At 39.5% G+C, this 24,376-nt stretch overlaps 1 protein-coding gene across 2 annotated transcripts; it reads left to right on the top strand.

Annotated features, from left to right (window-relative positions):
* Positions 1–488: 488 nt before the first annotated feature.
* Positions 489–13,357, top strand: LOC104905610 (vacuolar protein sorting-associated protein 35B). Of its 2 annotated transcripts, none has more exons than XM_010694197.4 (22): positions 489–763; positions 883–979; positions 1,076–1,199; positions 2,241–2,426; positions 3,705–3,792; positions 3,981–4,037; positions 4,134–4,223; positions 4,313–4,435; positions 7,394–7,468; positions 7,537–7,596; positions 9,623–9,739; positions 10,099–10,338; positions 10,420–10,485; positions 10,653–10,742; positions 10,933–11,022; positions 11,152–11,241; positions 11,823–11,891; positions 11,998–12,078; positions 12,174–12,281; positions 12,365–12,468; positions 12,582–12,695; positions 12,787–13,357. In XM_010694197.4, exons 1-22 carry the CDS (start codon positions 671–673, stop codon positions 12,995–12,997), a joined length of 2,373 nt encoding a protein of 790 aa, XP_010692499.1. In that variant the 5' UTR covers positions 489–670; the 3' UTR covers positions 12,998–13,357. The 2 variants fall into 2 exon arrangements, with proteins under 2 accessions (XP_010692499.1, XP_048502677.1); XM_048646720.2 differs by having other exon boundaries at positions 491–763; positions 3,966–4,037.
* The last annotated feature ends 11,019 nt before the right edge of the window (positions 13,358–24,376 follow it).

The following is a 24,376-nucleotide window of genomic DNA, read 5'->3' as shown; positions in this document are numbered from 1 at the left end:
AAGGATGTTCAGGTTTGAATTGGGACCGAATGAACCGGATTGTCCATGAAACTTTGGAATTCCCGTTTTTTGGTCTGGTCCGGGCCAAACCCAGAATGTTCCGGTCCTAACCGGTGGACCAAATTCATTTTTTTTTTTTTTTGTAAATATAGGTTTAGTGGTGAAAAAAATTAGAAAGTTAGAAAGCTAAAACTGCATTTAGAATTATTAGATTTTAATGTATTGCATTTATAAATATATTTAAATATAAACAAAAAAAAGATTATTTTTAATTTAAAAAATACCGATCAAAACCTGTTACAATCCCGATCCATAAAAATTTCAAATCGGGATCTACGAATCTAATGTATTTCCGTCCGATTCGTGTCCGGTTCTAGACCGTGCACACCCCTGGCTCGGGGTGCACAAACTAGCTCAAACTCTCCAAAACAAGTTGATCTTGGAAATTGACCCGCAATTTCTCTATATTGTGCCTTACACTTTTAAATTCTTTTTAAAAAATTTCATGATTGCGACTCCGTCTTCCTGAAGCCCCAAGTAACATTATCAATCTTCCTAATTGTAAATTGGCTTAAAAAAGAAAAACTCTCTTTGATCATTCTTCTGAGTCTCAACTCTCAGTTGAGCTGTTCTCTTTCTTCTAGTTCATTCACAAGGAAGGAGAGAGAAAATGATAGTAGACGGAATTGAAGACGAAGAAAAATGGCTTGCAGAAGGAATCGCCGCCATTCAACAGAATGCGTTTTTCATGCTTCGTGCTGTGGTAAATTCTAATTAAATACTCAATTTTACCTCTTTATTTTCTTGAATCTTTGTTTTCTTCTAGATCAGATTCAAAAACGCTTAATTTCTCATTTTTTACGGTGCGAATTTCAATTTTAGGATTCAGATAATCTCAGAGAAGCTCTCAAGTATTCGGCGCAAATGTTGTCGGAGCTTCGAACCTCCAAACTTTCTCCTCACAAGTATTTCGAGCTCTGTGAGAATTTTTTTCTTTCTATTCAATTTCAGTTCATATTTTGCTATATTTTGTTTGAGTTTTGATGTTTTCTTTTTTGTTATAATTGATTGAAAGATATGCGAGCGTTTGATGAATTGAGGAAGCTGGAATTGTTCTTTAAGGATGAGAGTAGGCATGGTGTTCCAGTATCCGATCTTTACGAACTCGTTCAGCACGCTGGCAATGTATTGCCGAGGCTGTAAGTATTGCTAAGGACGTTGAATTTGTCATTCTTGATCATTTTGTATTGAAATGTTGGTGTTACTTAGGATATCTTTTTTTTTTTTTTTTTTTTTTTGTATGTACAAGCTTTCTCCTTTTTCCGTTTAGTTTCGGATGATCATGGAGAGAATTTGAGTTGACTTTGACATTAGTTACCTTCTTTTGTTGCATTAGAATGTGTAGATAGATAAGTGCTGTTTTTTTTTTTTTTTTTTTTTTCAGAGTTATTGAATTGAGGACATGTGAGATTGCACAAGTTTAAAATTATGTTAAAAGGATCCTCTAGTTATGCTACAATCTAGGGAAAAATGGCTGATTTCTCTATGAAGAAATTCATCTTGTGTGTAAATAAGAAGACATGTTTCGGTGGCCTTTTGGTAATAGTCTTTTGTCTTGCAAGACTAGCTGAAGGAGGAATAGAGGATTTTCTGGAAAACCTTTACAGGATGTGATAAGTGATACATATAGATGAATTGGTGTTTGCCAGTTTACATATGGTGTATGATGATGAATTTGTTCTGTCTGATGAACTCTTCTCCTTAGAGTGCTAGCCAAAGTGATCTATTAAAAACTTATCCTGGTCAGTGGAATTGGACATTATGCTGTTGGAAACATTAAGACAGTTTGTTGGCCGAGTCCTTATGAACCTTTTACCAATAAATACGCACTTGTTACCTACAAAGAGACAACAACTTTCTCATAATCTCTGCATCAAATTGCAATCCCAACAGTGTGTTGTTTGAGAAGATTTTGTTTTGAGAGTGTGGTATTGTACAGTAGTACTGGTTACTGATCATGGTGACCATGGTTTTAGTCATATACAGCTCTAAGTGCTTATCTTAGTCTCAAGCTTGCACTTTATAGGATTGTTGACTCTAGAGCTCAATCTTACTGTGATCTTTATCTTCCTTCTTTGTGAATGGATTTATGTGGAAAATTTACTTGAAAAATTCCTTCTATATCTTGATTCTTTTGTAATGATGGAGTATTATTGAAAATTCCGATGCCAAATCATCAGGTACCTTTTATGCACTGTGGGTTCTGTGTACATCAAATCAAAAGAAGCTTCCTGTAAAGATCTTCTCAAAGACCTAGTTGAGATGTGTCGTGCTGTTCAACATCCTATCCGCGGTCTTTTCTTGAGGAGTTACCTTTGCCAAGTAACTAGAGACAAGCTTTCTGATATTGGTCCTGAGTATGAAGGGTGAGTGTCTGTTACCTTCTTTTCCTTGTTTAAATAAGATAATATGTACACGAGCAACTTTTTCTGAAAAGGAGGTAGCATTGACTGAGAACATTCAAGTACATGAGAATTAGATTAAACAACTAGCTTTTTTTAGGACTTGGGAGCTTCTGTTCTGTCAAGTTAGTTTGTCTCAGTTCCCTAAGTGATTCTGATGATGTTAATTGTCAATATGTTACATAGTTGTCGATTGATTCATAATTCTTTTTTATGCATATAGAGTAAGGATTATATGAATCAATAATGCACTAAAAAGGGGAAGTTCCTAATGGAATCAAGATATAACATAGTTGTGCTTTCCAATTGTAAGCATCTGATGACGAAGCTGCGGGAAATTATAGTCAGAGAAAAGACATGGTGAGGCATGGAAATCCACTTGACATTGATCAAATCCTCAGCCAAAAGCTGTTTGATGAATATTTTGTGGCCATGCTCCTACTTTGTACACCACATAACTCCGGGGACTATCTACTTGCATAATGTTCTGTGTCTCTTGCTGTGTAGGAACCTGTAAAAGTTAATCTGGGGAAAATTTCCAATTTTGAGTCATGCTGCTGGCCAGCTTTTAAATATATAAATTTTTTTATTTATCAAAGAGTTATTCTCTAGTGGTTACTGATAAATGGAGCAGAACTAACTGCTATGGATTTGAACAGTTTACACTAGATACTTATGTTATTTTGGTCTCTCCTGTCTTGTTGTTTTAGTTTTTTCTTCTCTAAGGTCGCCTTTAAAACTCCTTTAGTATTTTTTGACAAGTAGTGTATATATCAAATTATCAATCTTTTGGAACTATATTGGCATACATATGCACATTACAAACAATTAGAAAGACCTGTTTCGCTTTAGTAGGAATACTGCATCGCTTTTCTTTTTCAGCGATATGATATTTTTTGTTGCTGGTTTGAGAGATTCCTTTTCACCTTGGGTTACCCATTATGCATTGAATGGATCTTTTAACTCTGTTGGATAAGTTGGATAGATGGTGATCTCTTCTGGTCTAATTTCTGATTCATATGTGTTATATCTTAAATCTTAATACTATGTGATGACAAATTTGTTGAAGTTTGGGTGTGGAGTAATGTATTCAAACTCTGGCAAAGTAATACTTTTGGGGTGGACTTAGAAGTTAAAATGAAAATTACTGACCACATTACCACAATGTAAACGATCATGTCCTTTTTTGGAAAAATTTTGTTTCATTGGTAACTACATTTACTCTGACTTATTGTATTTCAGAGTTGATGATTTTGTAATGGATGCCGTGGACTTCGTGCTGCAAAACTTTACTGAGATGAATAAACTTTGGGTTCGATTGCAGCATCAGGTTTGTTGATCCATAAAAATTTATGCTAATATTAAGCTATCATGGCACCATAGTACTTGCATGCCATAGAGGCAAGAGTGTCTCATGAGGACATGATGTTTGGCCATGCAGGTGTTTTGGTGCTTGTAAATGATTCATGCTTTCATGATCCTGAGTTGAGGACTTCAATCAAGATTTCTGGTCTGCAGGGGCCTGTTCGTGTTAAAGAGAAACGAGAAAAGGAGAGGAATGAGCTTCGTGATCTTGTAATCTCATTTTTCTGAAGTGAGTTCTTCGTTTTGATTTAGTTCTTGTTACCTGAGCTCTTATAAAGATGCTTCTTTGCCTGATGTAATATCTAGGTTGGAAAGAATCTGCATATACTAAGTCAAATTGAGGGTGTTGATCTTGAAATGTACAGAGATACTGTTCTTCCGAGAATTCTAGAGCAGGTTAGATAATGGTGCTCTCCTTAAATGTCTAATATTAAGAATGCTGTATTGGCTATCCTCTTATTCTCTCTGTGCAAACATTTTTACAGATTGTTAATGCTAAAGATGAGCTAGCACAACATTATTTGATGGACTGTATAATCCAAGTTTTTCCGGATGAGTATCACTTGCAAACACTCGACATATTATTAGCTGCTTGCCCACAGCTTCAGGTAGTTATTATCACTTACTTAATATAGGTTGTTTCGACTCCAGAACCCATCTCTACCTCAAGGGTGTATTCTGCATTGAGAGCATGCTTTGTTTCTTTTTAATTACTTTGTTTTGCCTGTTCGGGACCAATGCTCAACATATCAAAGTTCATTATCGACTAAAACCAGAGACTTATCTGTGATTGTGGCAACCAGAAAAATTGAAGGCTTAGAACTCATGCTAGGAAGGAACTGTAAAACCTTCGGCTGGGAAGCATCCAGAGACAAATCAATGATACTCGTGAACAAAAGAGAGAACAGCAACAGTGAATAAGAGAACATGTAGAGAATCAAAATTAAAGCATCCTTTACTTCATGTTAAAGTTTCCATTTTCAATTTTTTCCATGTTATGCGGGAAATGGACTGGGAATACTAATATGTAATACCAAGCAAAGGCGAAGAAAGAAAAAAATCTCATCTTCTGCTTGAATGCTTATGCAGCTGTTGCTTGCTCTGTGCCTCTGAGCTTCTAGTTTGCAGTTGCAAAACAACCTATTCGGAAAATGCCTTTGGATGGTGCTACTGGAGATAGTGTAAAGCTCTTAAAGACAACTAACATGATAGGAAGCAGAAAAAGGGCCTCTACACCTTACCCATGATTGCTGCACCCTTTATGTATCTGAAAAAAAAGACGCAATCTGGTTCAAGTTGACCAAAATTCACCTTAGGCCTCATAATAACCTGTGAGAAGTGCCCCTCCTTTCTTTCTTGGAAGAACTGCATCTGAATGAGCTAAGATCTATTCAAAAGCTAGATGACAAGCACACCTCCTGTATTTTCCAATGGAGAAATGAAGTTCTGTACTAATAACTAGAAGAGTTTGGTGCATCCATACCAGAACACCCAGAATAATTGGAGGATTCAATCTTGGTTTCAAAAACTGTCTCTGGCATTTTTAGGTGTGAGTTTAGAGAATAGATATGCTAGCACCTTTGCCTCGAGCAATCCTGGGGCTTGGTGTAATGAGATTAATGAGGCACACCAGGGTGTGAACAAGGACAAAAAACTGAATTGTCATGCAAAAATGGGCCACATCTAATAGGAGAGGACAAGAGATTGAGAGTTATCGAGGTTCACTGCCGGAGATTTCTTGGTCATTGGCTTGCAGTGAATAGTGGACTGGACATCTATTTCGATCAATGTTGACTGGTGTTTTGGGATCTGTATATTGTTCACCATGTGTGCTTCTGGTACTAACCTGCAATCCAGATATGTATGGGTTCTAGGAGCAACTACTGACGCGAACTTGAGGTGTACACTTGGGTTCCTTTCTTCATTCGTCTTCGTTTATGATTGGTTATTAAATCTTTCGTCCTGGAACAAACTAGCAGTACATTCCAATTTTGCCTTGAATTGTGTATTGGTGATCTACAGTCACTTTGAGAGGTCTCTAGAAATTGATGCTGGCATCTCTGCTTTGCACCCTTTGCCCTTGACCCTAGGAAATTTTTGAACCTCGGAGCTAAGACTTCTGATCACTTTTGTACATCTTTGGATACAGATTTGACAATTAATGATCCTTAAGATTGCTCTGTCCTGGTGCGGGTAATCTTTACTGAATTGACAAACACCAGACGTAACTGTGCTTAGTAATTGCCAGGCGTCGTAGAATCTTCCTCCAAGGAACTTTATGACTCTTGATTGTCAGAGCTGAGAAAGCCTACTATTGCAGTGGTGAAACTGGCAAACTGGTCACTTGCTAGACTCTGAGCCGCTTCAAGAGGCTTGTTTCAAGCTGGAGGATGCTCCCAAATCAGGCCTGATGTAGTTCATGCTTGCATCCAGTTGAAATGCTACAACTTCTCATTATGGAATATGGAGGACCATAAGAACATCCTGCAAGTAACTGTAGTGAATCAACTGGGTAGACAAACTTGAAGAAGATGAATAGAAGCTCAAAGAAGAAATTAAGAGAGCGAAGAATTCTATTGTTGAAGTCGATGAATAAAATCTCTACAGCTTGTGAGGAGTTGGGTTCCTCCAAATACAAAAAGAATAGTGAAAGCAATTGCGGATACCTCACTATAACGTTTGCGTTGTCGCGGAAGCGGCTTGTCACGATGAATGGAACGGATCGCGGCCGATGCGGCGTAAATTTTCTTTAAAAATTCACATTAATATGTTCTAACCTTATTTGCAATGTTTTAGTTTATGAAGCATTATTACAACACAATATGATCAAATCTTTCAGAATGTCATGTTTCACCGGCTATATAATTAATTCATAAAGTATTTTTGGCCAATCTTTGAAAAGAACGGATGTATGGGGATAAAACGTTCTGACTCGGCGAGTTCGCATTACAGAAGGATAATGCGGCGAGAAGTATGTGATTTTTATTATAGCGTTCCGTAACGGGATTTCTCGGGACGACAAATCCAAAATCCGTTACAGAACGACCATTCTGTAACAGAATGGGAGAGTTTTAATGGCTATTCTGTAATGGAACGGGAGAGTTTTAATTTCATGTTATTCATAGGCTAAATACTCATAACCAACTCTGACATATGCTAACAGAACAATGCTTGACCAAATAACAAACTTGCCACCAATAAATAGTTTCTTAAATGCCCTTCTACTTCTAGCACCTTGCTTAAGTGAATCTCAGTGGAGGTCTTGGTGATGGCGTGACAGCAACTTGGCATCCCAGTTGAAAGTTACTGAGAACTGAATCATCATGCTACTTTGGACTGTAAACTCTAACCTGGGCTCCAATGATCTTATGCACTTGACAAAAACTTGCTGACTTCTTAGTCTTTGACCTAGGGGGGGGGGGGGGTCAAACCGTGATGATGTAGACATATTGGTTAAATATTCCATTATAATATGATAAAGGGGGTGGGTTGTCAATAGAAGTTTTCATTAAAGTTTTTACCGCAATGGCATGTCAGCGTTTCCTTACAAACTGCTCTATTTTCAGCCGACAGTTGACATCAAAACAGTGCTATCTCAGCTTATGGAGAGACTTTCAAACTATGCTGCATCAAGCATGGAAGTAAGTTACCACTGTCCTGTCTTATTGTTTTTGACAGCATAGGTTTGCTGACTATTAGTTTTTGGCAGGTATTACCTGAATTTCTGCAAGTGGAAGCTTTTGCCAAATTAAACAATGCCATTGGAAAGGTAGATCTTGATCTTTACATCCTTACGGCCTTACCTACATGTGCTTTGCTTTGTTCTCCTTTTTATGAACTTAGTCTCTGTATCTTGGTTTGTTCCTTTCTATGAACTTGGTCTCTGCATCTTGGCTTTGTTTATTTTCTTAGTCAAATTTTGTTTCACTTGGTTGCTGCTCGCTTGAGACAACGTTATGGTGGGCAGCAAAGATTCCACTATAATTATGGAAATATATGATGGTTGTGATTGAAATAGAATAGTTTAATTTTCCTGAAATAAAGAGCACAATAAGTGCTAAGACTTGAAATCCCTATTCTTTTTCTTTTTAAAAATAATTTATATGATCAAGATGAGTTGTTGCTTCGATCTTTTTCCAGTTGTTTCATCTTTTGGAAAATGAAGCAAACTTTCCTGAAAATTGCAGTACTTGCAGAACATCTAGATTGGATGCTGCAACTTCTAGAAATCTTACACATGTCATAACTTTAAAGTCTGACAAAAAATATATGGGTCTACTAGATGGTTACTTATACGGCATATTCTTATATACTTTCTCCTTATTTTAATTAGTTGTACCTAAAGGATTTGGTACGTGTCTCAGCACACAACTTTAAGCACTAATATATTTAGTTATGCATAAGTAAATAATATAAAAAGTTAATTCTAATAAAAACATACTGAGACATGTCTTATAAGTAAATAATATAAAAAAATTCTAATAAAAACATACTGAGACATGTCTTAAAAGATCTCGCATCATTATGTTTTTCCTTACATGTAAATAATAATACAAGAGAGTCAAAGTGAAGTATGTGAAGTCAAAAGTCAATATGGTACAACTAAATTAAAAAATGAGGTAGTAGCTGCTTGATTATTGAGACCAGCACAATCTTAATGGCTACTGCCGAGTTGCTTTCTTGATGGAGGCCTTTCGGATTTTTTGCAAATTTCTCATCTACAATTGAATGTTAGATATGTCAATTTATCTCATGAAGTAGCAAAGATTGCTCTTCTATCTTTAATGATTCTGCCAGAGTTGATATCAGAGCATTAAGTGAGGCAGCTAATCTATGGTGGAGCAAGAGGGAGTTCAAACAACTAGGAGAATGCTGAAAATTTTCACTTCAGTCAAGACCCCCTCCCCTCCTCCCCCACCCGCACTCTCCCCCCTTCTCTGCTCTCATTTGTTTCCCCCCCCCCCCTCAATTTAGGGTGCTGAGGGGTTGGGTCGGTGCTTCATCGGTCAAGCCTGGTTAATCATTAAGAGGGATGACTTATTAGATCTGCCACTTTCCAGATACCTGGTAGTTTCAAACACTTTCTAGATACTCCCTTCACATGAAATTTTAATTGGGAAGTTCACTTTGATGGACTAAGGTGTGAAAAATTCCACTTCCAATGTGTGGTTATGAGTGGAAACTTTGTTATTTGAGGGATTTCAAGTAGGTTGCCAGTCTAGATTGTCCATTTCTTGGAGATCAGACCATTTCTAGTAGAATTATGTTTTGTGCTGTGATTGGCAGATCTCTCAGTATATTGAAGGACTCCTTTGGGAGCACTTTGAAGTTTGAACCTCCACCTACAAATTTCTTTCTGTTAATGTCACAAACAATTGTCTATGACTTGCTTTCAAATGTTGTTTGTTAATTGTTTATACATCTTGCCAAACCTTTATTTTAGCTGTGTCTGACTCTTGTCTGTGCATCTAGCAATTCAGACCCCACCTTTAGCTCTTATTGTTATTGTTCTTCTGTTCATTTGTTTCCTTTCTGGCTTCTGTTTATGTGCGTGATTCCGGCTTTGAGGCAATGAGCTTGGTTTAGTATGGGAATACTCATACCTTTTTCTTTTGGCATACATTTTCCCTTTCCTTTCCTTCACTTCTTTTTTTTCTTTTATTTTTAATTTATTTTATGTGGGGATGTAAAGGGATTATTTGTCACATTCTGGATTCATAAGCTATATTGAAGCTCCCCTCTTTGTTTTGCTTCCAAGTTTCTTGGAAATATGATTTGATTTATTTCACTTTCAGGTTATTGAGGTACAAGTTGACATGCCAATTGTTGGAGCAATAACTTTATACACATCACTTCTTATGTTCACTCTCCGTGTTCATCCTGATCGCCTAGATTACGTGGATCTAGTTCTGGTATGTTATCTGAATTCTGAAGCTAATATATCTATTGCTGGCTCCGTGTGTAAACAAAGTTACTTCTATTGTTAATTGATTGTTGTGCCTGATGAAGTGATGCATGCATTATGCTTGAGTCAGCACTTGCATAGATAAACCCTAAGATTTATTTTTTGAGGTTTCCACTTGAAGATTTGTATAGAATATGAAAATTGGACATGATCTCCGGAGTATTATACTATTATCTGTTATCTCATGATCTGAGGTAGCTTTTAATTGGCAGTCAAAGCTAGTAAACTACATAAACACATCATACTTTTTGGCATGCAACTTTTGTTTCATTAGATCTTAAAGATCATCAATTTATTTCTCTGTAGGGTGCATGTGTCAGGAAGCTTTCGGGGAAGCCAAAGCTTGAAGACAGCCGAGCAACAAAACAAATCATTGCACTTTTAAGTGCTCCATTAGACAAGTATAATGATGCGGTTACAGCACTAACACTTTCTAATTATCCCCGTATCATGGACTACCTTGATAATGATACGAACAAAATCATGGCTATGGTTATCATACAAAACATTCTAAAGAACTACACCTGCATTTCAACTGCTGATCAGGTACAAGTCTCTGTGTTTCTCATCTATGTTCATTATATTTTGGTGGTTCATCGTAGATATTTAGTGTTTATTCTTTTACAGGTAGAGGCATTATTCGAGTTGATTAAAGGGCTTATTAAAGATATAGATGGAAGTCCAGTGGATGAGGTTAACTTTCCATTTCTTCCCCTTTTTTTGGTTCCAGGATAGTAGGAAATCCTGTTATACTAATCCAATAATATCTACAAAGGACTTGGGCATACCCAGAGCTTCTAAATTGCACATACACTAAACAACTGATATACATGTTTATTGCACACTTGGCCTCTTTACAGCTTGATGAGGAGGATTTCAAGGAAGAACAGAATTCTGTTGCTCGCCTTATACACATGCTGTATAATGATGACCCTGATGAAATGTTAAAGGTAATTAGCTCTTCATGGTTACCTCCCGACACACCCCCAAAGAAAAAAGGGAAAAAATAAAAGAGAAAAGAAAGAAAGAAAGAAAGAAAAAGGGTTCTGTTGTTATTCTATGTTAACAGTTGTCATCTTGATTCTTTGAAGTGGAAGCTAAATTTTTACTAAAGGCATTACATAAATTTTGTTTTGCCAGATTATATGTACCGTGCAGAGACATATCATGAGTGGAGGACAGAGACGGTTACCCTTCACTGTTCCACCTCTTGTTTTTTCTGCGCTTAAGGTTTGTTTTGTGTTTTTTGAATCTTATATTGAAGTTTTTGGGTAATAGACAGATCTTGTAATGTTTGCATTTTGCTTGCTGAATCTAAAAGATACAATTATCATGCCATTATGCTATTTTCTTGATCAGTTGGTCAGGCGGCTACAAGGTCAAGATGGTGAGGCAGACGGGGAAGAAGCGCCTGCTTCACCTAAAAAAATCTTTCGGTTAATGAATCAGGTACTTCTTCTTTAGCAACATTAATGTCGATCATAGTAGGGAGGAAAAGGGTGATCTTGATAAATATACGGTGTCATCCACTATGATGAGGGTTTATAGAGAATAGAGTCATATTGGGACAGATGAACAAGGAAAATAAATAGTCTGGAATCAGATAAAGATGATTAGATTGTGGAAAACTAAGAGTCCCGCCCAATTTAATAGTCAGTTGTATGTTTCCTGCTCTATGCATATTCGGGAGGATTTTTTTATATATTTCATTTCATGATATATCAATGAATCTGAAATTTGTATAGTGGAAACAAATACGCAAATGTTCCTTCTGTTTGCTCTGCCACCCTCTCGTAAGGTGATTTATGGCCTTGGTCTTGTTAGTTATATCCACCTAAATCAAATCCTTGCATAAGCATTTACATATTGATTTTAGACTGCACATCTTGTTCTGGTAACTACCTACCTAGATAAACGCACACTGAAGAAGAATTGAAATCATTAGTTTCGTATTCTAGTGTATCATACCCTAATCTTTTACCTCTTAATAGTAACATTGATTCTAAGCTCTGATTTATAATTGTTTGCAGACTATAGATGCTCTTTCATTTGTTCCATCCCCTGATCTCGCGTTGAGGCTGTATTTGCAATGTGCTGAGGTGTGGTAACAGGCTGGAGGAATCTGGATATTAGATTATGAGAAGTGATTGTTTTGGCCACCATGGCAATTTTAGCTTGCATTTGACTTTCTCTTTTGTACTCTAGGCTGCCAGTGATTGTGACCTTGAGCCAATGGCTTATGAGTTCTTCACCCAAGCATTTATATTATATGAGGAAGATATTGCGGTACCTTTTTCCCTTTCTTGTTCAGTTTACTATCCTAAAAGAAGATTTCAGTATAGTTCAAACTTATTCAAACGACCTTTCCGTTGACTATCTAGGACTCCAAGGCACAGTTTACAGCCATACATCTTATTATTGGGACTCTACAAAGGATGAATGTATTTGGCGTGGAGAACAGAGATACCTTAACACACAAGGCAACAGGGGTATAACTATGTTTGTAATCATTTTTGTGAAGCTGTTTCTCTGCTTCCTTTTTAGCCGTAACTAAACGATTTCGTATGTTCAGTATTCTGCAAAACTTTTGAAGAAGGCCGACCAGTGCAGAGCTGTCTATGCATGCTCTCATCTCTTTTGGGTGGATGACCATGATGGTAGCAGAGATGGAGAAAGGTACAACTACTATCATCATTTTCACTTGTAACAACTAAACAAGATAGATCTTGACATGCTGCTTCTATAATTATGTGCGGTGCTAATAGATGTGCTTTCTACGATAATTACAGGGTCTTGTTATGCCTGAAGCGTTCACTAAGGATCGCAAATGCTGCTCAACAGATGGCAAGTGTGACACGTGGAAGCAGCGGGCCTGTTACCTTATTTGTTGAAATTTTAAACAAGTTAGTTGCTCAGAGTGAAACAATACTATGCATTTTTTACATGCTTTGCCTTTTTGTTTTCTGATTTAGTAAATGGTCAACATGGCAACAGGTATCTCTACTTCTTCGAGAAGGGAAATCCACAAGTTCCAACTTCTGCTATCCAAGGCCTCGTAGAGTTGATAAGAACTGAAATGCAAAGTGACACATCAACTACAGATCTAGCCACGGCTGCTTTTTTCAGTAGTACTTTGCGGTATATCCAATACCAGAAACAGAAAGGAGGTGTGATGGGTGAAAAGTATGATCCAGTTAAGCTATAAGTATGCTTATGTGAGTTGTGTACCAAAGTCCAATTGAATTCGGCAGATAAAAGCAGAAAACCGGGGTCCCTGGAGTATAAAGCAGGTATCGATGGAGTCATAGAGGGATGCTGTGACAGCCAACACTGGACCAAGATGAAACAGGTTTATTCAGCATGCCAAGATTGTTTGCTATGTTAATTGATTTGTATGTAAAGTTCTTTTTGTCTTGTCTATCTCTTCTTCAATGTTGTAAAGAGTTTGTCGGAAAGATAAGGCTTCCGCAGAGAACTGGGGAGATGTTGAACTTTCGGTTATGTGCCGAGTGATCTTACATTGATAAAATTGGCAAAATATTTATTTATTGATTTCATTTCCAGATTTTTCCTTCTCCACGCCACCTGTTTAGGAAATGTACTTAAGACTGATCATTGATGAAACCCATTTTCCTTGAGCAAATGTGCTTGCTTTTGCGGACATCAATGGAAAACATGAACAGCAAAAAAGCGAAGTCTGGTTTTATGCATCTGGGTGCACAATAAGCCTCAAAAGCATTGTGCATCTCAAAAAAAAAAACATCATTTAGTACAAAGAACATGATCTTTTTTCATCAATTTTTTTAGGTAAAACAAACACATTTCAAAATTAATGAACATTCAAAAATGATATAATGGTAAAGAGAGTATATAGTAAAAGTATGTGGCAAACGGGTCAAATAGGTCCGGTCATTGCAAATTGGGTGATATTCTGGTCAACTTTGTGTCCGGGTTACATTCGAGTTTAGGTCCGGCTCGGGTTATTTCGGATCGGATTAGGTCCAATTTTGATGACTCGATCACTCGGGTCAATATCGGGACGGGTTGAAATCGGGTTGTATTAATCGCTTCGGCTTGGATTGGGTCAGGTCAACTCGAATAATGACGCCCTTGAAAGTATTGCAATGCTTCATAAAAGAATCTGTATGGAGGCTATCCAAACATCATACCGGTCTACCCAGACTGCCATTGACCGTCATGGTCAAATCATCCACGAAGCTACTACTGACTAGAGTGTACATGATACCGATATGGGTATCATGCCAGTCCTAACCAGGCGTCTTGCCGGTTCCGTTTACTTGGGCCATTCCTAATGGGCCTCGGCCTGATCCAGTGCATACTCCCCGAGGCTTATGGGCCTGAGGATAAGTATCATAAGAGGATAATAATTGTATTCAACCAATAGGAGCAGTGTCCTACCATACTTGGGACACTGCCGGGTCCTTAAAATTCCCCATGATTTGAGTTATAAGGTACGTTCACTTATACTAATATACTGTACTTGAGAGATACCTGTTATTACCATTTACTGACTTAGGCATCGGAGGGGCGTCGTCAGATCAACCCCCGAGGTCAGTTTACGTGTTTTGTCTTGCAGAACCACAAACCGACATACGTCATTGAAGGATACCGGTTCACCCCAACAATATATGTTCCATACCGGAACAATTGGTGCTAGAAGGAGGGGTGAATAATACCTTTAGTCTTAAGCGAAGATCCTACCAGACAACCTGCCATATGGATCCTTAGTAGTCATTAGCAGCCGGCCAAAAATCTTTTCGGATGCTGATGAAATAACAAAGTTCTTGAAGTTGGCCCACCTGGCTTCAGAATTCCGCAACCGGTGGTTGGGTCCTGCAAATTAGTAACTAAGAAAGGCAAGGGGACTGCTGAAACACCCCAGCCTAACATATTCGAAACCCTACAGCACATGTTCAGTTATGAACAGCTGCAAAGTGCCGCTGAGGTCTTCCAAGCGATGACAAGCCAAACTCCTCAGACCGTTCGTATCGGTAAACGCTTATTGAATAGGCCACGTAACCCCGTTAAAAAGATTCGATTTATACTCAGTGGCTGACAGGGTGAGCATAGGCAGTGTGATCAGGATCATGAGAAGACTTCAAAAACTGCTACTGAACAAATGGGAGCGAAAGAAGAGGATCATAATGAAACTGAGATCCAACAATTATCTCGACCTGGAGGGGATAATGAGATGATCTGGGGCAGGGAATCGATTTCGCTCCGCATCTCTCCATTTTTCTCCACCATACTCTAGGATCCCATGGAGAAGATCAAAATACCGACATGTAAGTATGAAGGTAATACAGATCCGGAAGATCACATATCTGCTTATGAGGGACACATACTGTTATACACCAATACATACTCTGTTTGGTGTAAAGTGTTTTGTTCAATCCTATCTAGTTTGGCACAAACGTGGTTCAAAAGTATATTGCCGACAACTGCCTATGATTTTCGGCAGCTATGGACAATGTTTGTCACGCACTTTGTCAGCGACAAGCAAATGGTGAAAACAACTGGAAAAATGATGTCCATTAAGCGGGATTATATCAATCGTTTTAACTCCGAAGACGTTACTATCCCATTCTTACATCAACAAGTTGCTGTCTTAGCACTGATGACGGTTTGAAGAAAGGCACTGCCTTCAGGAGGTACTTGGGCCAAAAAAAGTTGACTAGCTTGACTGAAGTTCTCGACAAGGCCAACGAGTTTATCCGAGGGGAAGAGTTTAATAAAGCGGCAATATAAAAACGACTTGAGGGGGATGGTAAGGAGAAGGATAAGGATAAAGAGAAAGAGAAAGAAAAATACCGGAAGGACAAAAAATATGACAGCTTCGGTAGGAGAGAAGAGAGCAACTCTAAAGACGGGCCAAGATAAAAGGCCAGATCGTTATTACAATTACACTCCGCTAACGGTGTCTAGAGTGGAAATCTTTGAGATGCATAAGAAGGATGATAAGTGGCAGCGACCTTGAAAGATTTTCTAGAAAGGCCGTGATAAATCGAAGTGGTGTGATCTCCATAGAGATTAAGGCCATTTCACGGATGACTGTAAAGATATGAAGGATGTGATTGAAGACTTCATACGGAAAGGTTATTTTAAAAAGTATAAAGTTCAAACTGACCAAGAGAGGTCACCTAGAGAAGATGACGAGAAAAGAAAGCCGATAAAGGAGAGAATAACCAAGATTCATGTCATCTCGGGAGGACCAGTTCACGGCGGCAGTATACATGGGGCCAATGCCAGTTTGAAGGAAGTAAGGCACCAAGTAAATTACATCAAAACTGGAACATGGCCGACACCTCCTCAGATGCTGTTTGAAGTGTCAATTGCTAAGGACGCCAAGGGAATTATCTACCCTCATGATGACTCTTTGCTAGTATTTATGCAGATCTCTCACACAATGGTCTATTGCATACTTGTTGAAGGCGGCAGTTCCGCCAACATTCTGTTCATGCCAATGTTTGAGAATATGGGTTTGGGGAGATTATGTTTGAAGATGGTCTCATAGCCAGTGATCGGATTCACAGGAGCATCTTCGTACCCGAGGGCGCAATTTGGTTGTCGGTTAAATTTGGAGAAGGACCCTAGTCACGAGAGCTCATGGTGGAGTTCTTAGTTGTTGATGTACTGCCAGCCTATGATGCCATCATAGGGATATTGTTGATCCATGACACTGAGGCTATGGTATCTACATGCCACCTAACGATAATATACACGTCAAACAGCGGGAAGCCAGAGAGGCTAAAAGGAAACCAGGAGTCGGCTAGGGCATGTTACCTGACGACTCTAAAATCTTCATCGCATAAAAGGCCGGTAGAGACCCCACCATCAGAGAGAAGGAAGCGAAAGCTAGAAAATAAAGTCAACAAGGATATGTCCATGGAGAACTTCGAGGGAAGGCCGACAGATTTGCCGCGACCTAGCCATGAAGCAGAAACCGAAGAGGTGATTCTAGAAGTTGATAGGTAGGAAAGGACGGTCAAGGTAGGAGCTGACTTGGGAGAAGATGTATGTGAACTTGATATGTTTACAAAGAAGCAATGCATATGTCTTCACATTCTCGGCAGATGAGATGCCAGGGATTGACCCAACATTCATGTTTCATCGGATGAATGTTAATGAATATATAAGACCGGTAAAGCAAAAGAAGAGAAACTTCTCGACTAAGAAGAATGCAACAATCAAGGAAGAGGTCGATAAACTGCTCTCGGCAGATTTCACAAACCCTATGATTACCCAAAATGGATGACAAACGTAGTAATGGTAAAGAAAGCCAATGGTTCATGGTGGATGTGCGTCGACTTCACCGACTTAAACAAGGCTGTTCCCAAGGACTGTTACCTTTTATCGAGAATTGACCAATTAGTAGACTCTACTAGCTATCATGCACTATTAAGCTTCATGGATCCGTTCTCAAGATACCATCTGATCAGCCTTTTAGAATATGATAGAAGCAAAGCCACATTCATCACTGATGCCAGCATCATGCATACAAAGCCATGCCATTCGGATTGAAGAACGCAGAAGCTACTTATCAAAAGCTGGTAGACAAGATATTCGCGGCTCGGAAAGGCAAGAATGTGGAAGTTTATGTGGACGATAGTATAGTCAAAAGCATCACAGAGAAAGCCCACATTACTGACCTAGAGAAAACTTTCGCAATTGCCCGTAAGTATCAGATGAAGCTGAACACCAAGAAGTGTGTTTTTGGGGTAAGGTCCAGTAAGGTTTTAGGCTTCATAGTAATTGAAAGGGGGATAGATGCAAACCCTGACAAGATCAGGCAATAAGTGAGCTACCGAAGCCAAAGAGCATCCGAGATATACAGAAACTCACCGACAGAATGGCGGCCTTAACTAGGTCCGTCTCTAAGTTAGCTGAGAATGCTCTACCGTTCTTCAAGATCCCGAGGGGAAGTAAGAAGTTTGAATGGGGGGATGAGCAAAGATAGGCATTCCAGGCTGTGAAAGAGCACTTCAAAAGGCTGCCAAATATCACCAAACCCGAAACGGGGGACAAGCTCCAACTCTACATATAGGTGTACGTGAAGAAAGTAGCAGGGATTTTACTGGTGCAGAAGACAAACAACAGCACCCCATCTATTTTGTTAGCCATGTGCTGCCAGGAGCATAATAGTGGCATGAGTTGTTGGAAAATATGGCATATGCCTTGCTGATAGAGACAAGAAAGCTGAAGCCATACTTCAACTCTCACACCATCTAGGTACTCACCAATCAACCGCTAGAGACACATTATTAATTGGACACGACCGATAGGTTACTTAAGTGGGCAATTGAGTTATCGAAATACATAGAATATTGACCACACAAAGCGCAGGCTCTAGCCGACTTCATAGTTGAAACAACATATGAAGATACTGAGGAACCTACTGTCACATGGCAGATATAGCGGTCGATGGTTCAACAACCCAAATAGGAGCTGGAGCCGGAGTAGTCATGACATCTCCAGAAGGGGATATATTTGCGTATGCCGTTCGCTTCGGGTTCAAATCATCTAAGAATGAAGCAGAGTATGAGGGGGTTTCGCTGGGATCAATATGAGCATTGCGGTAGAGGCTAAAGGAATAAAAATGATAACAGACTCGTAGCTCATAGCAAGTCAGATATAGGGGACATACAAAGTAAGAGAGCCGATTATGCAGAAGTACCTGAGCAAGGTAAATCATATAACGACTCCTTTAAAGAGTTTTGAAGTCATCTTGGTGTCGCGAACCGAGATAAAGACCGTTGATTCCATGTTCACATAATCATCAGTACGCCATCCATAAAGCAACAACCAGGCTGATCTTTTTGTATACAAAAAAACATATCGTTCAATACAGAGAACATGATCTTTTTTCATCAACTTTTTTTAGGTAAACAAACGCATATTTCAAAATTAATGAACATTAAAAAAATGGTGGTAAAGAGAGTATATAGTAAAACGTATTTGTAGAAAACGGGTCAAATAGGTCGGGTCATTGCGTGTTGGGTCATATTCGGGTCAACTATGTGTTCGGGTTATATTCGAGGTCGGGTCAATCTCGGGTCTTTTTCTGGTCAAGTCCGATTTTGATGACTCGACCACTCGGGTCAATATTGGGTCAGGTTGAAATCGGGTTGTTTGAATCGCTTCGGTTTCGTTTGGGTCAGGTTGGACGCCCATGAAAGTATTGCAATACTTCATATAAGAATTTGTATGGGGGATATCCAAGCATCATACCTGTCCACCATTGACCGTCATGGTCAAATCATCCAGGAAGCTAGTAGTGACTAGAGTAGAGTTGTACATGATACTGATATGGGTATCATGCTAGTCCTAACCAGGCATCTTGCTGGTTTCACTTACTTGGGCCATTCTTAAGGGGCATGGGCTCGATCCAGTGCATACTCTCTGAGGCTTATGGGCCTAAGGATAAGAATTATAAAAGGATATTATTGTATTCAACCAATAGGAGCAGTGTCCTACCTAGATTGGGACACTGCCGGCTCCTATAAAGACCCCATGATCTGAGTCATAAGGTACGTTCACTTATACTAATATACTCTACTTGAGAGATACCGCTATTACTCTTTACTAACTTAGGCATCAAAGGGGCGTTCGTCGGATCAACCTTCGAGGTAAGTTTACGGGTTTTGTCTTGCAGAACCACAAATACGTAATTGAAGGATACCAGTTCACCCCAACAAAATTAATTCCATACCGACAACTGGCGCTAGAAGGAGGGGTGAACAATACCTTTAGTATTAAGCCAGGATCCTACCAGCCAACATGCCCTATGGCTCCTAAGCAGTCACCAGCAGCCAACCAAAAATCTTTTGGAATGCCGGAAATAATTGATGTAAACAACAACGTTCCTGAAACTGGCCCACATGGCTTCAGAATTCCGCAACCGGTGGTCGGGTCCTCCAAACTGTTAGCTAACAAAGGCAAGGGGAATGGTGAAACACCCCAGCCTAACATATTCAAAATCCTGCAGCACATGTTCAGTTTTGAACAGTTGAAGAGTGCCACTGAGGTGTTCAAAGCTATGGCAAGCCAAACTCATCAGACCGATCGTGTCAGCAAGCGCTTATTGAATAGGCCACATAACCTCGTTAGAATGATTCGATCTTTACTTAGTGGTGAACAGGGTGAGCATAGCCAGCGCGATCAGAATCATGAGGAGACTTCAAAAACTGCTACTGAACAAATTGGAGAGGAAGAAGAGGATCATAATGACACTGAGATCCGAAAATCATCTCGACCTGGAGGGAAAAGTGAGGTGACCCGATGCAGGGCACTAGTTTCGCTCCGCTACTCTCCATTTTCCTCCACGATACTCTAGGAGTCCATAGAAGAGATCAAAATGCTGACATGTAAGTATGACGGCAAAACATATCCGAAAGATTCCATATCTACTTATGAGGGACACATGCTGTTATACACCGATACAAACCCCGTATGGTGTAAACTTTTCCCTTCAACCCTATCTAGTTTTTCACAGAAGTATCCCGCCGACAACTACCTATGATTTCCAGCAACTATCGGCTTTGTTTGTCACGCACTTTGTCAGCAACAAGCTAAGGGAGAAAACAACTGGAGAGTTGATGTCCATCAAGCAGGGGGAAAAAGAGAGCCTGAGGGATTATATCGGCTGTTTTAACTCTGATGCCGTTACTATCTCAATCTTACAACAAGAGGTTATTGTCTTGGCACTTATCACGGGTTTGAAGAAAGGCACTGCCTTCAAGAGCCACCTAGGCCGGAAAAACTTGAATAGCTTGACTGAAGTTCTCGACAAGACCAACGAGTTTATCTGAGGGAAGAGTTTGACAAAGCGGCAACATCAAAACGGCCTGAGGGGGATGGTAAGGATAAGGATAGGGATAAGGAGAAAGAGAAAGATAAATACTGGAAGGACAAGAAATATGACAGCTCCTGTAGAAGAGAAAAGAGCAACTATGTGAAGAAGGGCTAAGATAAAAGGCCAGAGCGTTATCACAATTACTCTGCTAACGGTGTCTAGAGGGGAAATCTTTGAGATGCATGAGAAGGATAATAACTCGCAGCGGCCTCGAAAATGTTCTACAAAGGCAGTAATAAATCAAAGTGGTGTGATTTCCACAGAGATTAAGGCCATTTCACGGATAACTATAAAGATCTGAATGATGTGATTGAATAGTTGATACAGAGAGGTTATTTTAAATAGTATAAAGTTCAAACTGACCAAAGGAGGTCACCATAGAAAATGACGGGAAAAGAAAGCCAGTAAAGGAGAGAATAACCTAGATTCATGTCATCTCGGAAGGACTAGTTCACGGTGGTAATATACATGGGACCTAAATGCCAGTTTGAAGGAAGTTAGACACCAACTAAATTACCACAACATTGGAACATGGCCGACACCTCCTCAGATGCTGACTGAAGCGTTTACGGCAGAAGACGCTAAGGGAATTGTCAACTCTCATGATGACACTTTGCTAGTATCTTTTCAGATCTCTAACGCGATGGTCCATTGCATCCTTGTTGATGGCAGTATTCTGCCAACACTATGTTCATGCCAATGTTTGACAAGCTGGGTTTGGGAGATAATGTTTAAAGACAGTATCATACCCAGTGATCGGATTCACAGGGGTATTTGTCGTCCCCGAGGGGCACAATTATGTTGCCGGTTAAATTGGGAGAAGGACCCCAGTCACAAGATCTCATGGTGGAGTTCCTAGTTGTTAATTTACTGGCAGCTTATAACGCCATCATAGGGAGACCATTGATTCATGGTGCCAAGGCTGTGGTATCTACATACCACCTAACAATGATATACACGTCAAACAACGGAAAGACAGTTCTAAAATATCTATCGCATAAAAGAATGGTAGAGACCCCACCATGAGAGAGAAAGAACTGAAGGCTAAAAAATAAAACCAACAGGGATCTGCCCATGGAGAACTTCTAGGGAAAGCCGACGGATTTGCTGGGACCTGTCCCCGAAGCAGAAACCGAAGAGTTGAGTTTGGAAGTTGATAGGCTGGAAAGGATGGTCAAGGTTGGAGCTGACCTGGAAGAATTAAGATATAAAAGTGAACTTTATAAATTTACTAAGAAGACGGGGATTGACACAACATTCATGGTTTACCGGATAAATGTTAATGAAGATATAAGACCGGTAAAGCAGAAGAAGAGAAACTTATCGACTGAGAAGAATGCAACAATCAAGGAAGAGGTCGATAAACTGCTCGTGGCAGATTTCATCGAACCATGTAGACACCCAGAATTGCTGGCAAACGTAATAATGATAAAGAAAGCTAATGGTTTATGACATATGTGCGCCGACTTCACCAACTTAAACAAGGCTTCTCCCAAGAACTATTATTCTTTACCGAGAATTGACCAATTAGTAGACGCTACTAGCGGTCATGCACTATTGAGCTTCATGGATGCCTTCTCAGGATACCATCAGATCATCCTCTTAGAATCTGATAGAAGCAAAACCACATTCATCTTTGATGCCGACATCTATGCATACAAAGCCATGCCATTTGGATTGAAGAACGCATGAGCTACCTATCAAAAGCTGGTAGACTAGAAAGTTGTGGCTCAAAAAGGCCGGAATGTGGAAGTTTATGTGGAACATAGTATCGTCAAAAGCATCACGGAGGAATCCTACATTACTGACCTAGAGGAAACTTTCGCAACTCTCCGTAAGTATCATATGAAGCTGAACCCCAAGAGTGTGAGTTTGGGGTAAGGCCCGATAAGTTTTTAGGGTTCATGGTAAGTGAAAAGGGGATAGATGCAAACCCTGTCAAGATCGTAATAAGTGAGCTACCGAAGCCAAAGAGCATTCAGGATATTTGGAAACTCACCGCCAGAATGGTGGCCTTAACTAGGTTCGTCTCTAAGTCAATTGAGAATGCTCTACCATTCTTCAAGATCCGGAGGGAAAATAAGAAGTTTGAATGGGGGAATGATAACATATAGGCAATCCAGTATGTAAAGGAGCACTTCAAAAGGTTGCCAACTATCACCTTTACATAGTTTCGAAGTCATCTTGGTGCCGTGAACCGAGAACATGGCCGATGATGCCTTGTCTAAGTTGGCAAGCTCGAGTGCCACCGACCTGAAGAGAAGTGTCATGATCTCTATACTACCAGAAAGGAGTATAGATGCCGTCCAATCCGATGCAATCGTGGAACCAAGAACGCAGTAATTAGGAATAGATTGAAAGTATTGAAAGTGTTTGAGAGAATGAGTGTTCGTAAGGATTTTTTGTATTCGTAAAATAATAATGAAAACCCCCTTGATTCGTGAAATCAGGAGTATTTTTAGGCAAAATGACACTGCACTTCATGCGCCTAGCGTAGCTGACGTGTCAAGCACATGATGCTGCATGCCCAGTAAAAAGCGTACACGTGACACACATTTTGAAAAAGATAAAAAAGAAACTCCGTGTCTCACGCAGCAACTTGCGCTTGACACAAGACTCTGAATGAGCCAAGAATCCACATGTTAGGTGTAAATTAGTGCACTTGACAAAGGTAGACAGACCTGCGCTTGACGCATAGCCATGCGCCAGGCGCAGGTTGGTGCGCTAGGCCCAATATCGCGACTCCTGGCGAGCCTTTGCTAGCTTTTTTTGAAACATGTTTTAAAATATTTCTTTTATCTTTTGACTACAAATATATGACTTAAAATCCGATTTTAACTTATAAAAATTAAATAATTAGGCTTCCCAAAGAATCGGGTCCAAATAAAATTAATTATCATGAATAGTTAATTGGGGTTTAGAATATTATTTCGGAACACAATTTTGGAGTGATTCTTTAGCTTGCTCTTCTATTGGATCGCGCCAACTAATATCGCAGTATGTTTCATCATTGGATCCTTAAATGGGGAGACACGATTTTGTGTCTACACTTTTACTCAGTGGGGGATGGATATCATAGGACCACTTACACCGGCTTCTGGGGGTAGAAAGTTGTTGATAGTAGGAATTGAGTACTTCACGAAATGGATCAAAGAAGAGCCGACTGCAAAGATCACGACTAATTAGGTTAGAAAATTCATCTAGCAAAACCTTATCACAAGCTTTGGAATCGCTATGGAAATTGTTATGGATCATGGCGTCCAGTTCGACTGCAAGTCGATAAAGAACTTCTTGAGTCCTTACGGCATCAAATTTGCATATTCATTAGTATGTCATCCACAAAGCAACAGCCAGGCCGAGGTTGCTAATAAGCATATCCTAAACGCACTGAAATGGAAGTTAGATGACCTTAAAGGGGCATGGGTCGATATGGTTCCAGCAGTGCTATGGCCCAACAGGACCAACGAGAAAGAAGAAACAGGGGAAACCCCTTTCAGACTGCCATTTGGGGCTGAGGCAATATTCAGTCGAAGTCAGGCTCCCAAACTGTTGGAAGTCAGTCTGGCCGTAGAGCCCAGATCAGCTGTAATCCCCCTATTTTTAAAGAGTAATTTATTAATAGCTAAGTATGATCATTAGCATGATTATATATTACTACTCCCCGAGTTTATAAAAAAAATAATTTGAATTTGGTTATACACTTATTGAAAA

The sequence above is a fragment of the Beta vulgaris genome, chromosome 1 (genome assembly GCF_026745355.1).
Source record: "Beta vulgaris subsp. vulgaris cultivar EL10 chromosome 1, EL10.2, whole genome shotgun sequence".
NCBI classification, from domain to species: Eukaryota; Viridiplantae; Streptophyta; class Magnoliopsida; order Caryophyllales; family Amaranthaceae; genus Beta; species Beta vulgaris.
The sequence above is the reverse complement of the archived record's forward strand: the minus strand, read 5'-3'. Positions and strand labels throughout refer to the sequence as shown.